The 23216-nt window shown below is 44.9% G+C and overlaps 1 protein-coding gene across 5 annotated transcripts in view; it reads left to right on the forward strand.

Moving 5' to 3' along the window:
* Positions 1–23216, forward strand: part of MCF2L2 (MCF.2 cell line derived transforming sequence-like 2) — a 1017734-nt gene that overhangs the window by 793744 nt on the left and 200774 nt on the right. For all 5 annotated transcript variants that reach the window (XM_063916343.1, XM_063916344.1, XM_063916345.1 and 2 more), the window contains exon 21: positions 20820–20945. In XM_063916343.1, the coding sequence (XP_063772413.1) occupies positions 20820–20945 (126 nt within the window). The remainder of the gene's footprint in view (positions 1–20819; positions 20946–23216) is intronic.

The raw sequence follows: 23216 nt of genomic DNA on the forward strand, positions 1-23216 counted from the left end.
TTGTGGTACCGAAGCCAGACGGCTCGGTGAGACCGATTTTAAAATCTAAAATCTAAAATCTTTGAACTCTTACATACAGAGGTTCAAATTCAAAATTGAGTCACTAAGAGCAGTGATTGCAAACCTGGAAGAAGGGACTACATGAGGTCTCGGGACATCAAGGATGCTTACCTTCATGTCAAAAAATTTACCCTTCTCACCAAGGGTATCTCAGGTTATGGTACAGAACTGTCACTATCAGTTCAGACGCTGCCGTAGGGATGGGCCACGGCACCCCGGGTCTTTACTGAAGTAATGACCGAAATGATGATATTCCTTCGAAGGAAGGGAATTTTAGTTATCCTTTACTTGGACGATTCCCTGATAAGGGTAAGATCCAGGGAACAGCTGGAGATCGGTGTAGCACTATCTCAGGTAGTGTTGCGGCAGCACGATTGGATTCTCAATATTCCAAAATCGCAGCTGGTTCCGTCGACTTGTCTTCTGTTCCTAGGGATGATCCTGGACACAGTCCAGAAAGAAGGTGTTTCTCCCAGAGGAGAAAGCCAGGGAGTTATCCGAGCTGGTCAGGAACCTCCTAAAACCGAACCAAGTCTCAGTGCATCAATGCACAAGGGTTCTGGGTAAAAATGGTGGCTTCCTACGAAGCAATCCCATTCGGCAGATTCCACGCAAGACTTTCCAGTGGAACCTACTGGACAAATGGTCCGGGTCGCATCTTCAGATGCATCAGCGGATAACCCTGTCACCAGTGTCAAAGTCAGAAAAATATCTCTATGCACACTGCCATATTTGCACCTCATTCAGGTCCGCGCTGCGCATGCGTGCGCTCTCCCGTGAGTGCGCATACCCGCTGTTGCGTGCACCCGCTGGTGCTCGGTATGCGTATTTACGGTAAAGTTTGTGTAGTCGTAGCGTGCGACTCAATCGTTACATATTTTCACTAATAAGGTATTTTATAGATCATGGTCCCTTTGATAGATTCTGAAAGTTTGGTTAACATAGCATGTTCCTGAACGGAGAGATTCCTCTTTGTATTGTACGAAGGGTCTAACAGGGGTCATACAGTAGTGTTTGGTACCCATCGGAAGAGTATTTAAATAGCAATATTCCGGTGTTGGTTTGGAGCGGATTAATCGCTCGTGCGAATAGTTATGGACATAAGAAGTTTATGTCCATTTACTATTATTTGTTCTTACTTAGTCATGCGGCGGGAAACCCAGTATCCCACCCACCTGAACAGTTGGAAACAGTCACAGCCCACCTGTATGAATCAACCTATGACCTTTTGTTGTAATGCGAAGCCGAATTCCTGTGTCCAATGGACAATGAGATTGTAGGGACCATTGAATTGTATTGTGTGTGGGGCATAAATAGGCAGGCCGACCATATCCAGACTCACTCTCATCAACGGTTCTCATTGCTGATAATCGGGAGCTGGATATCGAGGCGCATGCGATCGTTCCCCTTGTGCGTAAGTTTTCTCCGTAATCATATTGTCTTACTGTGAGCCATCTCTCTCTCTCTCTACTCTTTCTCTCGTATTTTCCTTTAATTGTATTGTATTGTATTTCCAGTGTAGTTATCTGGTTAGTTGGTTTATGTTATATTGTAGTGTATCATTTGTACTGTGATTCCTTTTGCAAGTATAATAGTTAAAATACATATAATAGGTTTTGGACCCTAAGCCCAGGTATCTGTGTATTCTTTATAGTGTTAAGTATTCTCTGAGCATCGGTGACGCTCAAGCAGCTTTGTAGTTAATCAGGTTACACCAGGTTGCACTTACACTCTGTCTCTACACAAAGGTATACTGTGTATCTCATTGTTAAAGGTATAGATATAAAGGTTTTAACGTTGTAAGTGTCTGCACCGCTGGTGATCTCCTCGTGGTCCCGAGCGTACGCTACGCTATAGCGAATCATTACGTTAGTCGGCAGCCAATAGCGTGCCTGCCTGTGATCACTGGGCCGTAAGCGAACGTGACGCTTGAGCGTCTCGACTACGGTTGAGCGATCGCTACACAACTTGCGTACCCTTACGGTACTTCTTACGTAGATAGCGTACAGTGTTCTTAGACCTCTTAAAGTGTTTTATATACGATAAATATTTAGCTTTATCAATTGGCGGCTCGCCCGTCCTTCACATATCTGCACTAGGTAGATCAGCAGACATTATCCCTCAGCAAAGGGCGGGAGGTTGTATCCCTCGTAGTGCTGACAGGATAAGCGTCTGCTTCGCTTAGGTAAAGAGTGCTGAAGGAATCCGGGAACCGGAGGTAAGAACAAAACGCTAGTGTCTTTTAAAACTCTTTATTTTTCTGTCTTGCGTACACACGCACGCACACATATATATATCTGCATTTCTTTTTCTTTTTCATTTTCGTATATCACTCTCCTGTCTGCCAGTTTTATAGTTGATAAAAGTGCTAAAAGAGAGTTGCCGTTATTTCATAGTTTAAGAATAGATAACATAGTTAAAGGATAGACAAACACACAGTTTTGCCTGGGAGATAAGGCGAAGTCAGTGTGTTGTGTGGTAGATGATCAAGGATCATCTACATTGATAAAAGTATAAATTGTGTTACGGTGGATCTTTGCTTTGCGTATACGTGTCTATAACAAAGACTTGCGTACGCAATCCAAAGGCCGACGCACGCAGCGTATATTACGCAACGGAGCGTCCGGTTACGCCCACGTAGCTCAAGTCACGATAAGTTGATAAATAACGCAAAGCGATAAATAACGCGAGGCGAGAAATAACGCAAGTCTATTTTTGAGTGTCCGAAGTTTAATTAACAGATCCTGCTCCTAATTGGTAACACACCTGATCTAAAGAAAAATTTCTGCGCAGAAATAGAAATAGAAACAAAAGTGTACATGTGATGAGTGAGTGTTTTTACAATTTTTAAAGGTTGAACCACAAGAAAAGTCGAGTACTCGTGAGGTACATGCGTGTAAGTGACGTGCACGGTGGCTAGGGAGGCATCCCTGGTTAAATATACAATTTTGAGCATTAGAGTATAGCAGACCAGGAGGTCATACTGTAACAAGACCAGGAGGTCATAGCAGACCAGGAGGTCCAGGTACAGCCGACAAGGAAGTCCGCTATACAGTTCACAGGCACAACACCTAAAAGGGTTGGTGCAACACCCATATAGGCCATATAAGCTCTGGCTGAAGGAATTCGCAGCCGTAATTTTCGATTCCATTGGTCTTTCCGTACATAAGCTTAGTTGTTTGTGTACTGAACGATTGGACCGCACGTAATTGTGTACATTAGTTAGTAATCTGACCTAATACCATTAGAGTAAAGGGGTCACAAACGCTATTTGTACACTCTAACGTGATTTGTGTAATTTTTTTATTTTAAGGGAAGTTTGCTGCTCACTCAGGAACTATCCAGCAACCAATAGTTACTGGAAAGAGTAAGTGTTCTTCGGATAACCCTCGCAGGTTCCAGTAAATAGAGGTTCAGGTCGCAGGGGCCCTAGGTCGAGTACGCCAGCACCATATCGGTGTGATCAGGTCGTATTGGTCGGCGTGGGCGAGTGAGTGGGGTACTCGGTAAACCGCCACCGTCAGCCTATTGTGGACATTTGGTTTTGCGTAAGGGTTGGCTAAATAAAGCAACACTTTCGAACTATGGGGGCCACTTGTTCAGGTAGGGGGCGATCAACCTCGGATCGGGTTGATTCAGTGGTCCGACCAATTGGGTCGGCCAGGTATATAATGTGTGAGAAATACGGAAGTCACACAGAAACTTTATGTGATGAATGGGAGAGAATGACTGTACATGACGGGGAGAAATTCCCAAGAGTAGGTAGCTTCAGCTCAGAAGTGTTACAAAATTTAAGGAGGAGGATATGTCTCATAAAATCAACAAAGAGACGAATCCAGCATTATGATTATTTACAGTTGTGGCAACAGGAAGGTGAGATACAGAGAGGTTTGGCTCAGGCGGCGGGATCTGGCTCTAACAGAAAACTGATTGCCACGGCCCCACCGCCACCATATATATCAGGAGAGAAGTTGATTGCGGAGAAAGACGCACTAAGGTGTAACACAAAATCACTTAGTAACTGTGTAAATGTTAATGATAATGTTAACCCATTAACCCATGCAAGTATTAACCCGTGCAAGTTGTACCCTGTTTTGAACTTTCCTCAGGAGTGTGATCAAGAGGACGAATCGGCAACGATTTCAGCGCTCTCTCTAGCAGCCACCATAGCAGAGACCACAGTAGGCACAGCTCCACCCACGAGATTAGTAAAGGCCCCTAGCGGAGGGATAGGTGAGGTCGTATCAACTGGTAAGTACGGCACCATGCATTATGCTGAAACTATTTCACCACAGCCTGTAGAATCTACACAGAATGAGGTTGTTAGAATTACACCTGTTAGAGTAATAGCAGTGCCAAATGGGAAAACAGACACATCAGGAGCCACTCCCATTAGGAACATTGCCATGTACACCCCATTTTCCCGAATGGAATTAAGGACCATAGTGTCCGAATTTCCTGACCCCAGAAAAGACTTAGTTGCCAGTCAAAAATACATCAGAGACTTAGGTAACACTGCAGAGCCCAACAATAAAGACTGGCAGATATTGCTGAGAGCATGTTTACCCTCAAATGTCGACGCAACTCAATTTTTAGCTGATTGCGGACTAGATCATGATGTACCTCTTACAGATGTGTACAACCAAGATAATGTGAAAAGAATAAACTTGCAGTTAAAAGAGTATTTCCCAGCAGTAGCTAAATGGAATAAGATATTCTCCATTAAACAGAAGTAGTCAGAGACAGCTGCAGAGTATTTTCACAGAGCATTATTAGAAATGGCAAAATACACAGGCATAGAGGACATTAAAACAGACACAAACCATCGGGAAGTAGCAGTATCGGTACTGATGGATGGTTTAAAAGAGTCATTGAAGACTAGGGTACAGACCACACAACCATGTTGGCGAGGTCTGTCTGTGGCTACTTTGAGAGAGGCTGCTATTGATCACGATAGAAACATCACCAGACACAGGGAACAACAAGGTGATAAATTAATGTCAGTAAGTATACAGGCTCTGACCACAAGGCAGCCTTTGTTTGTATCACCAAATCCTGTGGGTAAGTCAAGTATGGTTACTTGTTATTCTTGTCACAAACAGGGACACATGGCACGAGATTGTAGAGTAAAGAATCCACAAAACTCATACCAACCCCCTAGACAACGACACGACACACGACATTGGGATCGGGGTCCACAGAAACGGAGTTATGAGCCACATACAGGGGAAACAAAAAGATATCCCCCGAACAGAGACTGGCATGCCTCTGGTAGTTCCCAGCTAACTCCCTCACAAGTAGTTGCTGCCAGCGGGATTCAGGAAGGTCACCATACCCAATAGGGGTGTGGCCATACCTGTAATCTGCAGCCAGTAAAATTAATTGCCAACCTTGGAAGTGAACCCGAGATCGCAATTAATGTAGCTGGTAAAACTTTAAACTTTCTTGTAGACACAGGGGCGGCCAAGTCAGTGATAAATTCGACAGTGGGCATGAGAACCACTGGTAGGACAATTCCAGCCATGGGAGTAACAGGAGTAGTCCAGCACTACCCTGTTAGCAAACCAGCCGAGATTACAATAGGGCCTTTGCATACCAAGCATTCCTTTTTGCTGGCTGCATCGGCACCAACCAATCTCCTGGGAAGAGACTTACTGTGTAAAATGGGGTGCGTCATTTATTGTACTCCTGAAGGTGTATTCTTGGACATACCTGAGAAACACGCTCAGGAAGTGCGAGACATGTTACACTCCCTATCAAAATTAATGTCACATACCATTATGACAAATAGGAATCCATCCCAAATAGAAGAGATGACATCTCAGATACCAGAGTCACTTTGGACAAAAGACGGACAAGACACTGGATTAATGGCAAACGTAGCTCCAGTAGTTGTACAAGTAAAAGATGGTAGGATAGCTCCAAAAATCCCACAGTACCCTCTGAAGCCAGAGGTGGAGTTAGGAGTTTACCCAGTAATAGAGCGCTTGCTACAACAGGGCATTCTGGTAAGAACGTCCAGCACGGCCAATAGTCCCATCTTCCCTGTTAAAAAGAGTGGGGGGAGGGGTTACAGACTAGTGCAGGATCTAAGGGGGATTAACAAAATAGTTGAGAGTCAGTTCCCCGTAGTGCCAAATCCAGCTGTCATCCTAATGCAAATCCCTCCCACTGCCAAATTTTTCACTGTTATTGACCTCTGCTCCGCTTTCTTTTCGGTACCTCTGCACCCTGACAGCCAATATTTGTTTGCATTTACATACAGAGGAGTCCAATACACGTGGACTCGATTACCCCAAGGTTTCATAGATAGTCCAAGTATATTTTCTCAGGCTTTGCATGATTGTTTACAGTCTTTCCAACCAGACAGTGGATCAGTATTGATACAGTATGTGGACGATTTACTGCTGTGTTCAGATTCACTGGAAGCATCTCTGAAGGATACGAAACAGCTCCTGTTTCATCTTTCAGACACCGGACACAAGGTGTCCAAAGACAAGTTACAATTATGCCAAACTAAGGTAAAATATTTGGTACACTGTCTAACACAAGGACTGAGACACCTGACCGCTGATAGAATCCAAGCAATTAGAGACATGACTCTGCCACAAACCCAGCAACAGATCAGAACGTTTTTAGGAATGTGTGGGTATTGCCGTAATTGGATCCCAGGGTTTTCCATTTTGGCGTTACCTTTGCAGGAAATGGTCTCCTCAAACAAACCTGATAGGATTTCGCATACAGACGAGTCCGAAACAGCATTTGAGAGACTCAAACAGTGCCTAACGCAGGCACCAGCACTAGGTATGCCAGACTATGGAAAACCCTTTGAACTATACGGAACAGAAAGTGCTGGTTGCGCGGCAGGTGTACTAACCCAAAAACACGGTGATGCCAGTAGGCCAGTTGCATACTACAGCGCTCAGCTAGACACGGTAGCGCGATCCCTCCCCACATGCTTGCGAAGCGTTGCTGCGATAGCATTGCTAGTGACAAAAAGCGAAGATGTCGTGCTAGGCCACAACCTCACAATCCATACGCCACATGCAGTATCAGCCTTATTGAATTCTGCCCAAACCAGACACGTCTCATCAGCGAGGTTTACAAGATGGGAATTGGCACTAATGGCCCCCGTAAACATCACCATAAGGAGATGCAGTGCATTAAATCCTGCAACGTATCTCCCAGGTGTGCCTGGTCAGGCACAAAGGGTGGAAGGTGAGAGTGATGGGGAAGGAGGATTTAATATAAAGGAAGATACACATGATTGTATGGAATATTTGACCCAAAATTTTACCGCAAGGCCTGACATCAGTGACAACCCACTGGAAGATGCAGAACTCACGTTCTACACGGACGGTAGTTGTCATAGACAGTCAGACTCGGGAGACTTGTGTACTGGATACGCAGTCGTAGATGACCAAGACACCATAGAAGCGGAACCGCTAGGCCCACCTCACTCAGCCCAGGTTGCTGAACTGGTCGCCCTAACCAGAGCATGTGAATTGGCTAAGGGTAAGTCAGCCAATATCTACACCGATTCTAGATACGCATTCGGGGTAGTCCATGATTTCGGAGCCCTATGGCGTCTCAGAAATTTCATGACGGCCGCTGGTACACCGGTAGCGCATGCAACTCACATAAAAAGGCTTCTAACAGCGATACAGGAACCCGACAGAGTGGCTGTTATCAAATGTAAAGCACACACATATAGCCAAGACCCGGTATCACTTGGTAACAGCCGAGCAGACGAAGCTGCTAAGTTAGCAGCTGCTACCCCCATACAGACAGACACCACACAATTGATGGTATTTAATACCATTAACACACAGAAGTTGTGTGAAATGCAAAATTTGTGTTCCACACAGGAAAAGGCAGTCTGGAAGGCAAAGGGATATGGCCAGGAGTCCTCAGGACTCTGGACGGATGGACATGGTAAACCAGTGGCCCCCAGAGCATATCTTCCATGTCTGGCTGAAGCAGCTCACGGGCTGACTCATCTAGGCAAGGAAGGGATGTGCAAATTGGTGAGAGCATATTGGTGCGCCCCAGGATTCTCCTCTCATGCGAGTAAAAGAGCAATGTCATGCCTTACCTGTTTGAGAAAGAATATTGGAAAGGCAATACCTACAGAACCATCCCATATCCCACCTGCCGGCGGCCCTTTCCAGGTAATACAAATTGACTTTATACAATTACCCCCTTGTCGGAATTTGAAATATGTACTTGTTTGTATAGATGTTTTCTCAAATTGGGTCGAAGCATTTCCTGCGGCTACAAATACCGCTATGTTTACTGCTAAGAAAATTGTGCAGGAATTTGTATGTAGATATGGTATCCCTAGAATAATCGAAAGTGATAGGGGTACCCATTTTACAGGTGATGTCTTTCAAGGAATGTGTAAGTTGATGGGAATTGATAGCAAGCTGCACACTCCGTACCGTCCACAGGCGAGTGCGAAGGTCGAAAGAGTGAACAGCACTATTAAAAATAAATTGAGTAAAGTGATGGCAGAGACAGGATTGACATGGCCAGAAGCTTTACCCATTGTATTGTACAGTATCAGAACCACTCCCAGGTCCCCTCTTAATCTGTCTCCCTTTGAAATCTTGTTTGGTCGACAACCGCATGTTATGATTAACCCTCAGGATGATTTGAAATGTAACAATGAAGTAACTGTAAAGTACTTGATTAACATGAGTAAACAGTTAAGGAATCAAAATGATAATCTGAAGTTGGTGATTCCTGATCTACCTGATAGTAATTGTCATGACATTGAACCTGGGGATTATGTAATGATACGGAATTTTCTACGCTCAGGTTGCCTTATTGACAGATGGGAAGGACCATACCAGGTCTTATTGACTAGCACTACAGCATTGAAGGTTGCTGAGAGAGAGACTTGGGTCCATTCATCCCACTGCAAGAAGGTTGCTGATCCAGAGAAGTCCCGTGATAAGGAACAGACGGTAGAGGTTGTATCACTGGAGTGTCTGTTCCAGGAGGACTGAGGCGGCACCTGAGCCTTGAAGACCGAGAGCTGTTGTCGACTCCCCACTCCCTTTTATTATTTTCCTCCACTTCCCATCCCCTCTCCCTCAAATTTCTTTTTCCTCCTTCTCATTCTTCTCCGTTTCCTCCTATAAGATGGACTTGCCCCAAGAGACTGTGATCCGGATTTTCCTGTTGACCATGATGTTGACCAGAGCAGTCTGTTCCGGCGAGAGTACCATGGAGGTCGATAGAGGTTCTGGAATGGGTTCTGATGATAAAGATGGAGGCGTAGTTTTCCAAGATCAACCTAACCAACAAGCAAAGGCGAGTATCAGAAAACGATCCGATAGCATTGACCATAGAAGGAATTGTGACGGATTGTTAGCTGAGGAAAACTGTATCTGTAGGCTCTGTAACAATGTCATTGAAGATGGGTGCATTAAGAAATGCCAATCCAGTTTTAATATCCATATGGACCGGCATCCATTGAGTGACTATCACTCCTTAGTGGGTAATGTGTTAAACAAAACAGATTGTTGGGTATGCTCTCAAGTACCTCAAGGTCATAGCAAATCAGGGCTAGTGCCATTTCCTTTAACGATAGAGGAGGTACTTGAGTTAAATGGTGGGAGACCGGTGGACAGGAGGTTTAATATCTCCAGCCCTCCTAGTTTGAAGCTCCACCAATACCATGTGGATAGGTCCCTATTATGTTTCAACATCTCCAATCCCAGAAAGCCGGGAAATTGGGAAGTGTCATGGAGTAACCACACCATGACCTTTTCGCATAGAGCAGATAGAATGCCTACAGATACAGAGCTTGTACGCCACATAGCCAGTAGAGGAAAATCTTTCCGGTATAGGTACACCTTAGGAAATAGGATTACGAGAGTTGGAGAAGTATCACCAGGATACTGTGCCCATATCGTACAACCTGATACGTGTATTAAGCAGATGGAAGAATTAGGGTTAGGAGATTTCACCTGGAAGGTGTGTAATATGGTTATGTCCTTCTCCGTCCCATATGTTCTCCCCGATGATGCATATTTCATATGCGGGAGAAAGGCGTACAAGTGGCTTGCCCCAAACTCTGAAGGATTGTGTTATATTGGAAAAGTATTGCCTGAAGTAATGACTGTAACACATGATAAAATGAAAGACATACATCGTGGTGCCCAAGCTCCTTATACTCACACCCATTACGAGCACGTTGTTAAAAGGCACCTGATAGAGAAGACAGAGCATCCGGCCTCTGATCTGATAAGTGAATCCACCGGGATTCAATTCTTAATCGCGTTAGATTTCACCCGCACCGCTAGAGGAGTGCTAAATTATAAATACATATCGGCGCTCGCAAATTTGTTAGATAATATCACTGAAATGTATGATGACACGTTTAGATATACTGGAAGGGAACTTCAAGCTTATAAAACAGAACTGGTGCAGCATAGAATGGTTCTTAATTACCTCACAGCAGTGACAGGCGGATATTGTGTTACATTAGCAACACAGTACGGCGTGAAGTGTTGCACGTATATCACGAATAGCACCGAGGATCCGGTCGAGGTCATAGACCAAAAGATGGACGATATTCTCCAATTGAAGTGGGAATTTCGCCGAAAACACAATCTCACTCTTGCTGCTGTAGGTAATGAGCTGACTGGTTGGGTGTCATGGTTGAACCCGCGAAATTGGTTCTCCGGTTTGGGAGACTGGGCTCAAGGAGTCATAATGGATGTTGGGAAGTTTCTCCTATGTATCTTAGGTGTTGTCATATCGATTGGATTGATATTTAGATGCGGTCAGGCTTTAATGAAGTGCAAACATCGTACCAGGGTAATGAGTTTGAGGAGTGAGGAAACTGTAATTAACCTGGATTTGATTTATGACCCAATGATAGAAATAATGATGTAATGAAAATGCGATTATACGGTCCGTTTCTTTCACCTGTTTTTCTGGTTTTTCTCCAAGATAAAAAGACCCACTTGGACGAGGAAGTTGACGAGACGCTATACAGACAACGGATTGACCAAAGAAGAAGTTTTGACCACTGTAGATACGGACATTTGATGAACTTTGCCATGGATCCCCAGTTTCCCTAGAATTCTTAAACTTACGCTAGCCCAACATTTTTTGTAAATCTAATGGCATTGACAAAGCTTTTTGCTCACACCTAATGGGCAACACAGCGCAAAGAAGACAACTTTCAACTGATACCGAACAAAACTTCAACCGACAGATGTACATTAACCTGACATAGAATACCACCGCATTTACCGTAATTATGTCTTTTCTTCATTTCTACAACCCTCAGGTAATGACACACATAGTATAGGGAATACAGGCACAGATATCAGCAATCACATATTCCCCCATTCATGTATCATCAACTAAAATGTGCTCCCCATTTTGTTCAAAATCCGAAAAGAGCTCGGTAAAGTTTGACAGCCCATCCACAGACCCGTACCACGGGATAAGAAGGAATTCAAATGTATACTTCGCAATACCTCGAAGCTTGATTTACAACACGTACGGCACGATGATACATGACCCCCCCAAACATGGACTCATACACACATGCTTCTGCTATCTCACTAGGTCATACCCTCTTCACACCTACTCCTCTCTCCTCCCTTACCCAACCATGGAAATGAATTAACCCCTGACATATATTTTTCTCCTTTTGAAATGTTTTAGAAGGTGGCAGTTATTATTGACTGCCAAAGGGTGGACTGTCAAAGTCAGAAAAATATCTCTATGCACACTGCCATATTTGCACCTCATTCAGGTCCGCGCTGCGCATGCGTGCGCTCTCCCGTGAGTGCGCATACCCGCTGTTGCGTGCACCCGCTGGTGCTCGGTATGCGTATTTACGGTAAAGTTTGTGTAGTCGTAGCGTGCGACTCAATCGTTACATATTTTCACTAATAAGGTATTTTATAGATCATGGTCCCTTTGATAGATTCTGAAAGTTTGGTTAACATAGCATGTTCCTGAACGGAGAGATTCCTCTTTGTATTGTACGAAGGGTCTAACAGGGGTCATACAGTAGTGTTTGGTACCCATCGGAAGAGTATTTAAATAGCAATATTCCGGTGTTGGTTTGGAGCGGATTAATCGCTCGTGCGAATAGTTATGGACATAAGAAGTTTATGTCCATTTACTATTATTTGTTCTTACTTAGTCATGCGGCGGGAAACCCAGTATCCCACCCACCTGAACAGTTGGAAACAGTCACAGCCCACCTGTATGAATCAACCTATGACCTTTTGTTGTAATGCGAAGCCGAATTCCTGTGTCCAATGGACAATGAGATTGTAGGGACCATTGAATTGTATTGTGTGTGGGGCATAAATAGGCAGGCCGACCATATCCAGACTCACTCTCATCAACGGTTCTCATTGCTGATAATCGGGAGCTGGATATCGAGGCGCATGCGATCGTTCCCCTTGTGCGTAAGTTTTCTCCGTAATCATATTGTCTTACTGTGAGCCATCTCTCTCTCTCTCTACTCTTTCTCTCGTATTTTCCTTTAATTGTATTGTATTGTATTTCCAGTGTAGTTATCTGGTTAGTTGGTTTATGTTATATTGTAGTGTATCATTTGTACTGTGATTCCTTTTGCAAGTATAATAGTTAAAATACATATAATAGGTTTTGGACCCTAAGCCCAGGTATCTGTGTATTCTTTATAGTGTTAAGTATTCTCTGAGCATCGGTGACGCTCAAGCAGCTTTGTAGTTAATCAGGTTACACCAGGTTGCACTTACACTCTGTCTCTACACAAAGGTATACTGTGTATCTCATTGTTAAAGGTATAGATATAAAGGTTTTAACGTTGTAAGCGTCTGCACCGCTGGTGATCTCCTCGTGGTCCCGAGCGTACGCTACGCTATAGCGAATCATTACGTTAGTCGGCAGCCAATAGCGTGCCTGCCTGTGATCACTGGGCCATAAGCGAACGTGACGCTTGAGCGTCTCGACTACGGTTGAGCGATCGCTACACAACTTGCGTACCCTTACGGTACTTCTTACGTAGATAGCGTACAGTGTTCTTAGACCTCTTAAAGTGTTTTATATACGATAAATATTTAGCTTTATCACCAGGGACAAGGGTATCCCTCCTGTGGTGGTTGCAGAGTGCTCATCTTCTACAGGGCCGCAGATTCGGCATTCAGGACTGGGTCCTGGTGACCACGGATGCCAGCCTGCGAGGCTGGGGAGCAGTCACACAGGGAAGGAATATCCAGGGCTTATGGTCAAGCCTGGAGACATCACTTCACATAAATATCCTGAAGCTAAGGGCCATTTACAATGCTCTAAGCTTAACAAGACCTCTGCTTCAAGGTCAGCCGGTGTTGATCCAGTCGGACAACATTACGGCAGTCACCCACGTAAACAGGCAGGGTGCCACAAGAAGCAGGAGGGCAATGGCAGAAGCTGCAAGGATTCTCCGCTGGGCGGAAAATCATGTAATAGCACTGTCAACAGTATTCATTCCGGGAGTGGACAACTGGGAAGCAGACTTCCTCAGCACGACCTCCACCCGGGAGAGTGGGGACTTCACCCAGAAGTCGTCCACATGATTAAAAAACTCGACAGGTATTGCGCCAGGTCAAGAGACCCTCAGGCAATAGTTGTAGACGCTCTGGTAACACCGTGGGTGTACCAGTCAGTATATGTGTTCCCTCATCTGCCTCTCATACCCAAGGTACTGAGATTGATAAGATGGAGAGGAGTAAGCACTATATTCGTGGCTCCGGATGGGCCAAAAAGGACTTGGTAACCGGAACTTCAAGAGAGGCTCACGGAGAATCCGTGGCCTCTACCTCTAAGAAGGGACCTGCTCCAGCAAGGACCCTGTCTGTTCCAAGACTTACCGCGGCTGCGTTTGACGGCATGGCGTTGGAACACCGGATCCTGAAGGAAAAAAGGCATTCCGGATGAAGTCATCCCTATCCTGATCAAAAGCCAGGAAGGATGTAACCGCAAAAACATTATCACCGCAATTGGCGAAAATATGTTGCGTAGTGCGAGGCCAGTAAGGCCCGACGGAGGAAATTCAACTGGGTCGATTCCTACATTTCCTGCAAACAGGAGTGTCTATGGGCCTGAAATTGGGGTCCATTAAGGTTCAGATTTCGGCCCTGTCAATTTTCTTCCAAAAAAGAACTAGCTTCAGTCCCTGAAGTTTAGACGTTTGTAAAAGGGGTACTGCATATACAGCCTCCTTTTGTGCCTCCAGTGGCAATTTGGGATCTCAATGTAGTTTGGGTTCCAAAAGTCACATTGGTTTGAACCACTTAAATCTGTGGAGTTAAAATATCTCACATGGAAAGTGGTCATGCTGTTGGCCCTGGCCTAGGCCAGGCGCGTGTCCGGATTGGCGGCTTTATCCTGTAAAAGCCCTTATCTGATTTTCCATTCGGACAGGGCGGAATTGAGGACTCGTCCTCAGTTTCTCCCTAAGGTGGTTCCAGCGTTTTCACCTGAACCAACCTTTTGTGGTGCCTGCGGCTACTAGGGACTTGGAGGAATCCAAGTTGCTGGATGTTGTCAGGGCCCTGAAAATATGTTCCAGGACGGCTGGAGTCAGGAAATCTGACTCGCTGTTTATCCTGTATGCACCCAACATGCTGGGTGCTCCTGCTTCTAAGCAGACTATTGCTCGTTGGATTTGTAGTACAATTCAGCTTGCACATTCTGTGGCAGGCCTGCCACAGCTAAAATCTGTAAAAGCCCCTTCCACAAGGAAAGTGGGCTCATCTTGGGCGGCTGCCCGAGGGATCTCGGCTTTACAACTTTGCCGAGCAGCTACTTGGTCAGGGGCAAACACGTTTGCTAAATTCTACAAATTTGATACCCTGGCTGAGGAGGACCTGGAGTTCTCTCATTCGGTGCTGCAGAGTCATCCGCACTCTCCCGCCCGTTTGGGAGCTTTGGTATAATCCCCATGGTCCTTACGGAGTCCCCAGCATCCACTAGGACGTCAGAGAAAATAAGAATTTACTTACCGATAATTCTATTTCTCGTAGTCCGTAGTGGATGCTGGGCGCCCATCCCAAGTGCGGATTGTCTGCAATACTTGTACATAGTTATTGTTACAAAAATCGGGTTATTATTGTTGGGAGCCATCTTTTCAGAGGCTCCTCTGTTGTCATACTGTTAACTGGGTTCAGATCACAAGTTATACGGTGTGATTGGTGTGGCTGGTATGAGTCTTACCCGGGATTCAAAATCCTTCCTTATTGTGTACGCTCGTCCGGGCACAGTATCCTAACTGAGGCTTGGAGGAGGGTCATGGGGGAGGAGCCAGTGCACACCAGTTAGTCCTAAAGCTTTCTTTAGATGTGCCCAGTCTCCTGCGGAGCCGCTATTCCCCATGGTCCTTACGGAGTCCCCAGCATCCACTACGGACTACGAGAAATAGAATTATCGGTAAGTAAATTCTTATTTTTTTAATGTGTCGTCCATGCATAGCAAGTTCCAATGTTTTCTAATGATCGATTCTATTTTTTGTATTGATGGTCATATCCTGTAATAAACGACCATTAGGAATGATTGGAGAGTTTTTCATCGTTTTTCTTGTTTTTTGTTGTGGACGAGGGTGGTCCTATCCTTGTTCATCGTTTCCGTTTGAATTCATTCCAAATTCTCAGGTTGATACCCTTTTTCGATGAAAGCGTTCTTGAGTTCATTGATTTGGGTCATGCATACAGTGTCCTCGCTGCAATTCCTCCTATTCTTAAGAATTGGCCCTTGGGTATGCCATTGAGCCAATTTATATGGTGCTCACTCTTTTTGCTGATATAATTGTTAGAATCTGTAGGTTTATTGTAAGTTTTTGTTTGGATGGTGTTATCCTTAATATATATAGATAAGTCCAAAAAATTGATTTCGGTTTTGCTGTTTTCAAACGTGAGGACAATGTTTCTATCGTTTTGGTTAAGATGGTCACAAAATAAGGTTAAACTCTCTATGTCCCCTCTCAAAAAAAATATCACGTCGTCGATATATCGATTCCATTTTAGCAGTTTGTCCTTCCATGGGTTCTGTGTGTATATGTTTTCCTGCTCCCAATGGGCCATGAAAAGATTAGCAAAACTGGGCGCAAATCGCGTACCCATTGCAGTACCCCTCTTTTGAAGGTAATAATCCCCCTTGAAAAAGAAGAAGTTATTCTTCAGGATAAAATCCATGGACTTGATGATGAACAATTTTCTGGCTTCTGAGAACTCCGTTTGATCCAAGAACCAAGTTGTAGCCTCTATACCTTTCTGGTGTTCGATAATGGTGTACAGGGAAGTGACATCTGCTGTGACCATAATGGTTTCGCTATCCCATGGTATTTCCTCCAATTTTTTGATGGTGTCACTTGTATCCCTTAATTGTGAGGGATTCTTTGTCACTATAGGTTGGAGTTCGTGATCGATTAGGGCCGATAGATTTGATGTCAGACACCCTGTTCCGGCGACAATGGGTCGTCCTGGAGGTGACGTGCTGTTCTTATGTATTTTTGGTAATACATAAATCGTCAGAGTGATGGGGTCTTCAAAATTCAGGAATGCAAATTCTGTCTCTGTGATACCACCTTTTTCAAGGTGGGTCTTTAATAATTTCTGAAAATTGGTCTTTATTTTTGCTGATGGATCAGTTTTGAGTTTTTGGTACGTATCGCTGTCTGATAGTTGACGATAAATTTCCTTCACGTAATCAGATTTATTCAGAATTGCTATTCCTCCTCCTTTGTCGCAAGGACTCAAGAACGCTTTCATCGAAAAAGGGTATCAACCTGAGAATTTGGAATTAATTCAGACGGAAACGATGAACAAGGATAGGACCACCCTCGTCCACAACAAAAAACAGAAGAAAAACGATGAAAAACTCTCCAATCATTCCTAATGGTCGATTATTACAGGATATGACCATCAATACAAAAAAATAGAATCGATCATTAGAAAACATTGGAACTTGCTATGCATGGACGACACGTTAAAAAACATCATTCCGAAAAAACCTACGTTCATCTACCGTAAGGCAGCGAATCTAAAGAACAAATTAGTCCGAAGCACCTTACCTCAGAAAAATATCAATCCCATCAGAACCAGTGGTTTTTACAGATGCGGACTTTGTCTTCCATGCCGTCAAATCAAAACTGAAACCTCCAAATACACAGAAGTAACCGTCAATAGCATTTGCTTTAAAATCAAAGATTTCATTACCTGCCATACCACAGTGGCGCACCCAGAGGGGGTTTCCGAGCACCCAGAAACCCCCTCCTCTAAAAAAAAAAAAAAAAAAATTTTTTTTTTTTTTTAGCTGCATGAGTATTATTAATGGCTGTCTAGCATCCTCTGCAGCCTGCTGTCTTCCTGGTGGCACTTGTAAGTGCAATAAAAGTTTACTTTATTTTAATTATAGTACATATATATCCATGTGCATACATATATACACATGATTGTATATACATACATACATACATATAAACACACACACACATATGATATATATATACATGTGTATATATATGTGTACCGTATGTGTGTGTACACATATATATATATATATGTATGCATGTTTAATATGCTATGTATATGTGTATATGTATGTGTGTGTATGTGTGTATATATATATGTATATATATATGTGTGTAGCTATATGTGTATATATATATATATACACACACAGACACACTAGTTTTACGGACCCAGCATATACTGGGTCACCTCAGTCCCCACCCCCGTGATTGGCTCCGCCCAGTTCTGGAAACCCCCCCATGCAAATCCTGCGTTTGCCACTGTACCAGTAATGTTGTTTATTTAGTGGAGTGCGCCTGTGGGAAGATATACATTGGACGCACGTCGAGAGCACTGAAAACACGACTTGGCGAACATCTGCGCAATATAAAAAAAGGTCTCCTCACACACAATCTGTCTGAACATTTTAAATCAGAACACAACTGTTCATATACATCTATAAGGAAATTTGTGGGATTACAGCACATAAAATCCACTTGGCGCGACAGAAATACAGAAAAAAATCTTGCAAAGGCGGAAATGAAATTGATTTACAAACTTCAGTCCCTGTGCCCCAAAGGCCTAAACAAGGATTTTAAACTCAAATGGTTCTTGCACTAGCCCACATAGTTCATTAGTATATATCTCAGTTAGATACCATACGTGGTATCTTTTAACTCATTACATTTTTTGTTTTCTTTCTTAATTTCTTTGTCACGGGGACTTATGGAGAACTAATCAAATGAAGACGAATTAATGACATCTCTCAACATATTCCCACATCTTTGGATAACATTGGATTTTATTGACTTATATTGACTATATATACACCCAACTTTGGACAACTCTATGTTTGATACACAGGATTTGTCCAACTGATTGTGGATTTCCACTATGGACCATAATAATTTGTTATGTATGCACATTGTAGCACGATTTCACTCATCAATTATGATACTTCCGATCACCTTTCTCTAAGCCTTTAGATATTATATCTACGTCCCACTCCTCGGCCTTCACAACTTAATAGTGCACCTAGGACCAGTTAACCTACACTTCTACTGTTATCATCATAAATAGACCCCTGCGGCTCACAGCCGCCTTTCTAGCTACTTTCTCCACAACTTCCGGTCAGTGACACGCAAACAAACCGCGTCACTTCCGGTCGGTGGAATGCAAACCATTGCGTCACTTCCGGTATCGGAACCACACTTCCGGACAATCACCAACATCACAGTGACCCACGGTGATAGTTGGGTTTTTATTCCACTCTTATTTATTACAAGTCTCCTTTCCACCCATAGAGATTTTTGGCTGCACTGATTATAGATATTTGCATGCTGATTCCGGCCATTTATGTCGGCACGTCACTTCCTGTATTGTACTTCCAGTCCGGGTCACTTCCGGTCGCACGGCCGGACGTTTTTACCGGTTTTTCACCCAAATCTGCACTTTCTGCTCCTCGCAGAGCACTAATACAGCAACATATCACCATCAGTAATCAGGTTTTACTAAAAAGGATTCTTTTGAACTACTTCCAGCTCAAGTGACCTATGACCCGGAACCAACCTTACACCATCTTTAAAAGCCATCTCTGGAGACATGTAACACCATCAAGCCCTGAGGAAGAGATTACAGATCTCGAAACGCGTTGGCGATTGGATCCATCAAGAACTTGAACCCTTCATTCATTGGACATCGACCTGGTGGTTAGCTTGGGAGCCAGAGCAGGGTGAAGTCTGGACCACCCTGCTTGCTAGAACACCTGCGGCTCCTTAGCTACCTCTCCGATATGCTTTCCAACATTTTTTGAATTGCGATTTGAGTGTTTTGAATATTTACCATCACCTATCCAGGGGTTAGCGACCCATCAGTAAGCCTAGGAGCCAGAGCAGGGTGTATCTTTGACCACCCTGCCTCATTTAACACCTGTGGCTCCTAGCTTACCTCTATGGTATGCTTTTAGTTATTGTATGTGAATTTTTATTGTATTAAATTTGTATGATTTTTACCGAAACTCATTGGAATTGGTATCAGCATATACATATTGCATTCAGTATTTTGACCATTGATTTAGTCTTTCCACACGACCACGGAAAGAGGGCGCCCCGGTTACACCACCTCACACTTTTATTCTGGGTGACACAGTTGTCCTATGTATATCTGTCTTTAATGACTGAATGTTAAAATTAACATTGCAGTCAAGTTTTGTTTTTCCTACATTAAATGTGGCCTAAATTTTCTCAGTCTGAGAGATTCGATACTCAGTGATGCTGGAGATTACAGCTCAGCACTCCATGATACTGCAGATTACAGCTCATTACGCCATGACGCTGCAGATTACAGCTCAGTACTCCATGACGCTGCAGATTACAGCTCAGTACTCCATGACGCTGCAGATTACAGCTCAGTACTCCATGACGCTGCAGATTACAGCTCAGCACTCCATGACACTGCAGATTACAGCTCTGTACTCCATGATGCTGCAGATTACAGATCATTACACCATGATGCTGCACATTACAGCTCAGTACTTCATGATGCTGCAGATTACAGCTCAGTACTTACTCCATGACGCTGCAGATTACATCTGAGTACTCCATGATGCTGCAGATTACAGCTCAGTACTTTATTACGCTGCAGATTACAGCTCAGCACTCCATGACACTGCAGATTACAGCTCAGCACTCCATGACACTGCAGATTACAGCTCTGTACTCCATGATGCTGCAGATTACGGATCATTACACCATGATGCTGCAGATTACAGCTCAGTACTTCATGATGCTGCAGATTACAGCTCAGTACTCCATGACACTGCAGATTACAGCTCTGTACTCCATGATGCTGCAGATTACGGATCATTACACCATGATGCTGCAGATTACAGCTCAGTACTTCATGATGCTGCAGATTACAGCTCAGTACTCCATGACACTGCAGATTACAGCTCAGTACTCCATGACACTGCAGATTACAGCTCTGTACTCCATGATTCTGCAGATTACAGATCATTAGACCATGATGCTGCAGATTACAGCTCAGTACTTCATGATGCTGCAGATTACAGCTCAGTACTCCATGACGCTGCAGATTACAGCTCAGTACTTACTCCGTGACGCTGCAGATTACATCTGAGTACTCCATGATGCTGCAGATAACAGCTCAACTGGCAATTTTTTTTAAACTGTAATTTTCAATGACACATACACTTTTTATTAATGTTTTTTTTTGTGTTTTCTCTCATAGGAAATGTTGAAGTGTAGCAAAAATTCTGAAGGCACAGCTGAATTAGAGGAAGCACTTGCTACTGTGCTGGATATCATCAAATCTGTGAATGATTCCATGCACCAAATAGCCATTACTGGATATGAGGTATGATTAAATAAATCCATGCAGAGCTTGCAGTAAAAATTATCTATAAATCATTTTGACATGACATTCTGACATCTAAAATAGACAGTGTCGACGAGCAGGTGGGGCAAAGACTCAGGGCACCTCATACTTCATCTCTTTGTTCCCTCCCAATCTTCCTCCTACAAGTAATGCAGCAGCAGAACAATAGAGAACTGCCTGTAACAGCACTAGGGCTGAGAGAAAGGCTATGTTGCACACTAGATACTTCTCATCCGATTGTGGTGAAGACAGCATGTCAATGAGAACAGATAGAGCTGATCTGATTTACAAAGGTAACCCGAGATGAGCGTTTATACCAGCAACAGGCAACCTGATACAGGTCAGGGGCTGTACTGTGAGCTTCAAAAGAGCCACACATTACTCTAAAGCAGGGGTGGGCAATTATTTCAGCTGAGGGGCCACTTGACATTTCCTGTCAGTATCCGAGGGCCACATACAAAATAGCAGCTCCCCCCACTTGCCAAAAATATAGGGACGTGGCTTCATGTGGAAGGGGTGTGGGCAAAAAATAATACAGATTCATATTAGGCTGCACAATAGTCTCCATTATTCAAATTGCGCCACTTACACACATTACACCAGGTAGAGCCCCTTTTACACACATTACGGCAGGTAGAGAGCCTTTTTACACATTAACATTTTATTTAGGATAATTATTGTGCAGCAAGCAAATTATCCAGTGTCTTATGGCCCCTGGGGAAAGGTGTGACACAGTGACAGAACACGGGGTGTGTGACACGGTGACAGAACACGGTGGGGGTGACACGGTGACGGAACAAGGTGGGGGTGACACGGTGACAGAACACGGTGGGGGTGACACGGTGACAGAACACGGTGGGGGTGACACGGTGACAGAACACGGTGGGGGTGACACGGTGACAGAAAACGGTGGGGGTGACATGGGGGGTGTGACACGGTGACAGAACACGGTGGGGGTGACACGGTGACAGAACACGGTGGGGGTGACACGGTGACAGAACACGGTGGGGGTGACACGGTGACAGAACATGGTGGGGGTGACACGGTGACAGAGCACGGTGGGGGTGACACGGTGACAGAACACGGTGGGGGTGACACAGTGACAGAACACGGGGGGTGTGACACGGTGACAGAACACGGTGGGGGTGACACAGTGACAGAACACGGTGGGGGTGACACAGTGACAGAACACGGTGGGGGTGACACAGTGACGGAACACGGGGGTGACACGGTGACAGAACACGTGGGGTGACACAGTGACAGAACACGGTGGGGGTGACACGGTGACAGAACACGGGGGGTGACATGGTGACAGAACACGGGGAGGGGGGTGACAGTGACAGAACATGGGTGTGTGACACAGTGACAGAACACGGTGGGGGTGACACGGTGATAGAACACCGGGGGTGTGACACAGTAACAGAACACGGGGAGGGGCGGTGACAGTGACAGAACACAAATGTGTTGCATGGTGACAGAACATGGGGGTGTGACACAGTGAAAGAACACGGGGAGGGGTGGTGACAGTGACAGAACACGGTTGGGGTGACACGGTGACAGAACACGGGGAGGGGGGGTGACAGTGACAGAACACGGATGTGTGACACGGTGACAGAACACGGGGGGTGTGACACAGTGACAGAACACGGTGGGGTGACACGTGACAGAACACGTGGGGGGTGACACAGTGACAGAACACAGGGGGGGTGACACAGTGACAGAACACGGGGGGGGGGGGGGGTGACACAGTGACAGAACACGGGGGGGGGGGTGACACAGTGACAGAACACGGTGGGGGTGACAGAACACGGGGAGGTGTGACACAGTGACAGAACACGGGGGGGGGGTGACACAGTGACAGAACACGGTGGGGGTGACACGGTGACAGAACACGGTGGGGATGACACGGTGACAGAACACGGTGGGGGTGACACGGTTACAGAACATGGTGGGGGTGACACGGTGACAGAGCACGGTGGGGGTGACACGGTGACAGAACATGGTGGGGGTGACACGGTGACAGAACACGGGGGGTGTGACACAGTGACAGAACACGGTGGGGGTGACACAGTGACAGAACACGGTGGGGGTGACACAGTGACAGAACACGGTGGGGGTGACACAGTGACGGAACACGGGGGTGACACGGTGACAGAACACGGGGGGTGACACAGTGACAGAACACGGTGGGGGGTGACACGGTGACAGAACACGGGGAGGGTGACACGGTGACAGAACACGGGGAGGGGG

The sequence above is a fragment of the Pseudophryne corroboree genome, chromosome 4 (genome assembly GCF_028390025.1).
Source record: "Pseudophryne corroboree isolate aPseCor3 chromosome 4, aPseCor3.hap2, whole genome shotgun sequence".
Lineage (NCBI taxonomy): Eukaryota > Metazoa > Chordata > Amphibia > Anura > Myobatrachidae > Pseudophryne > Pseudophryne corroboree.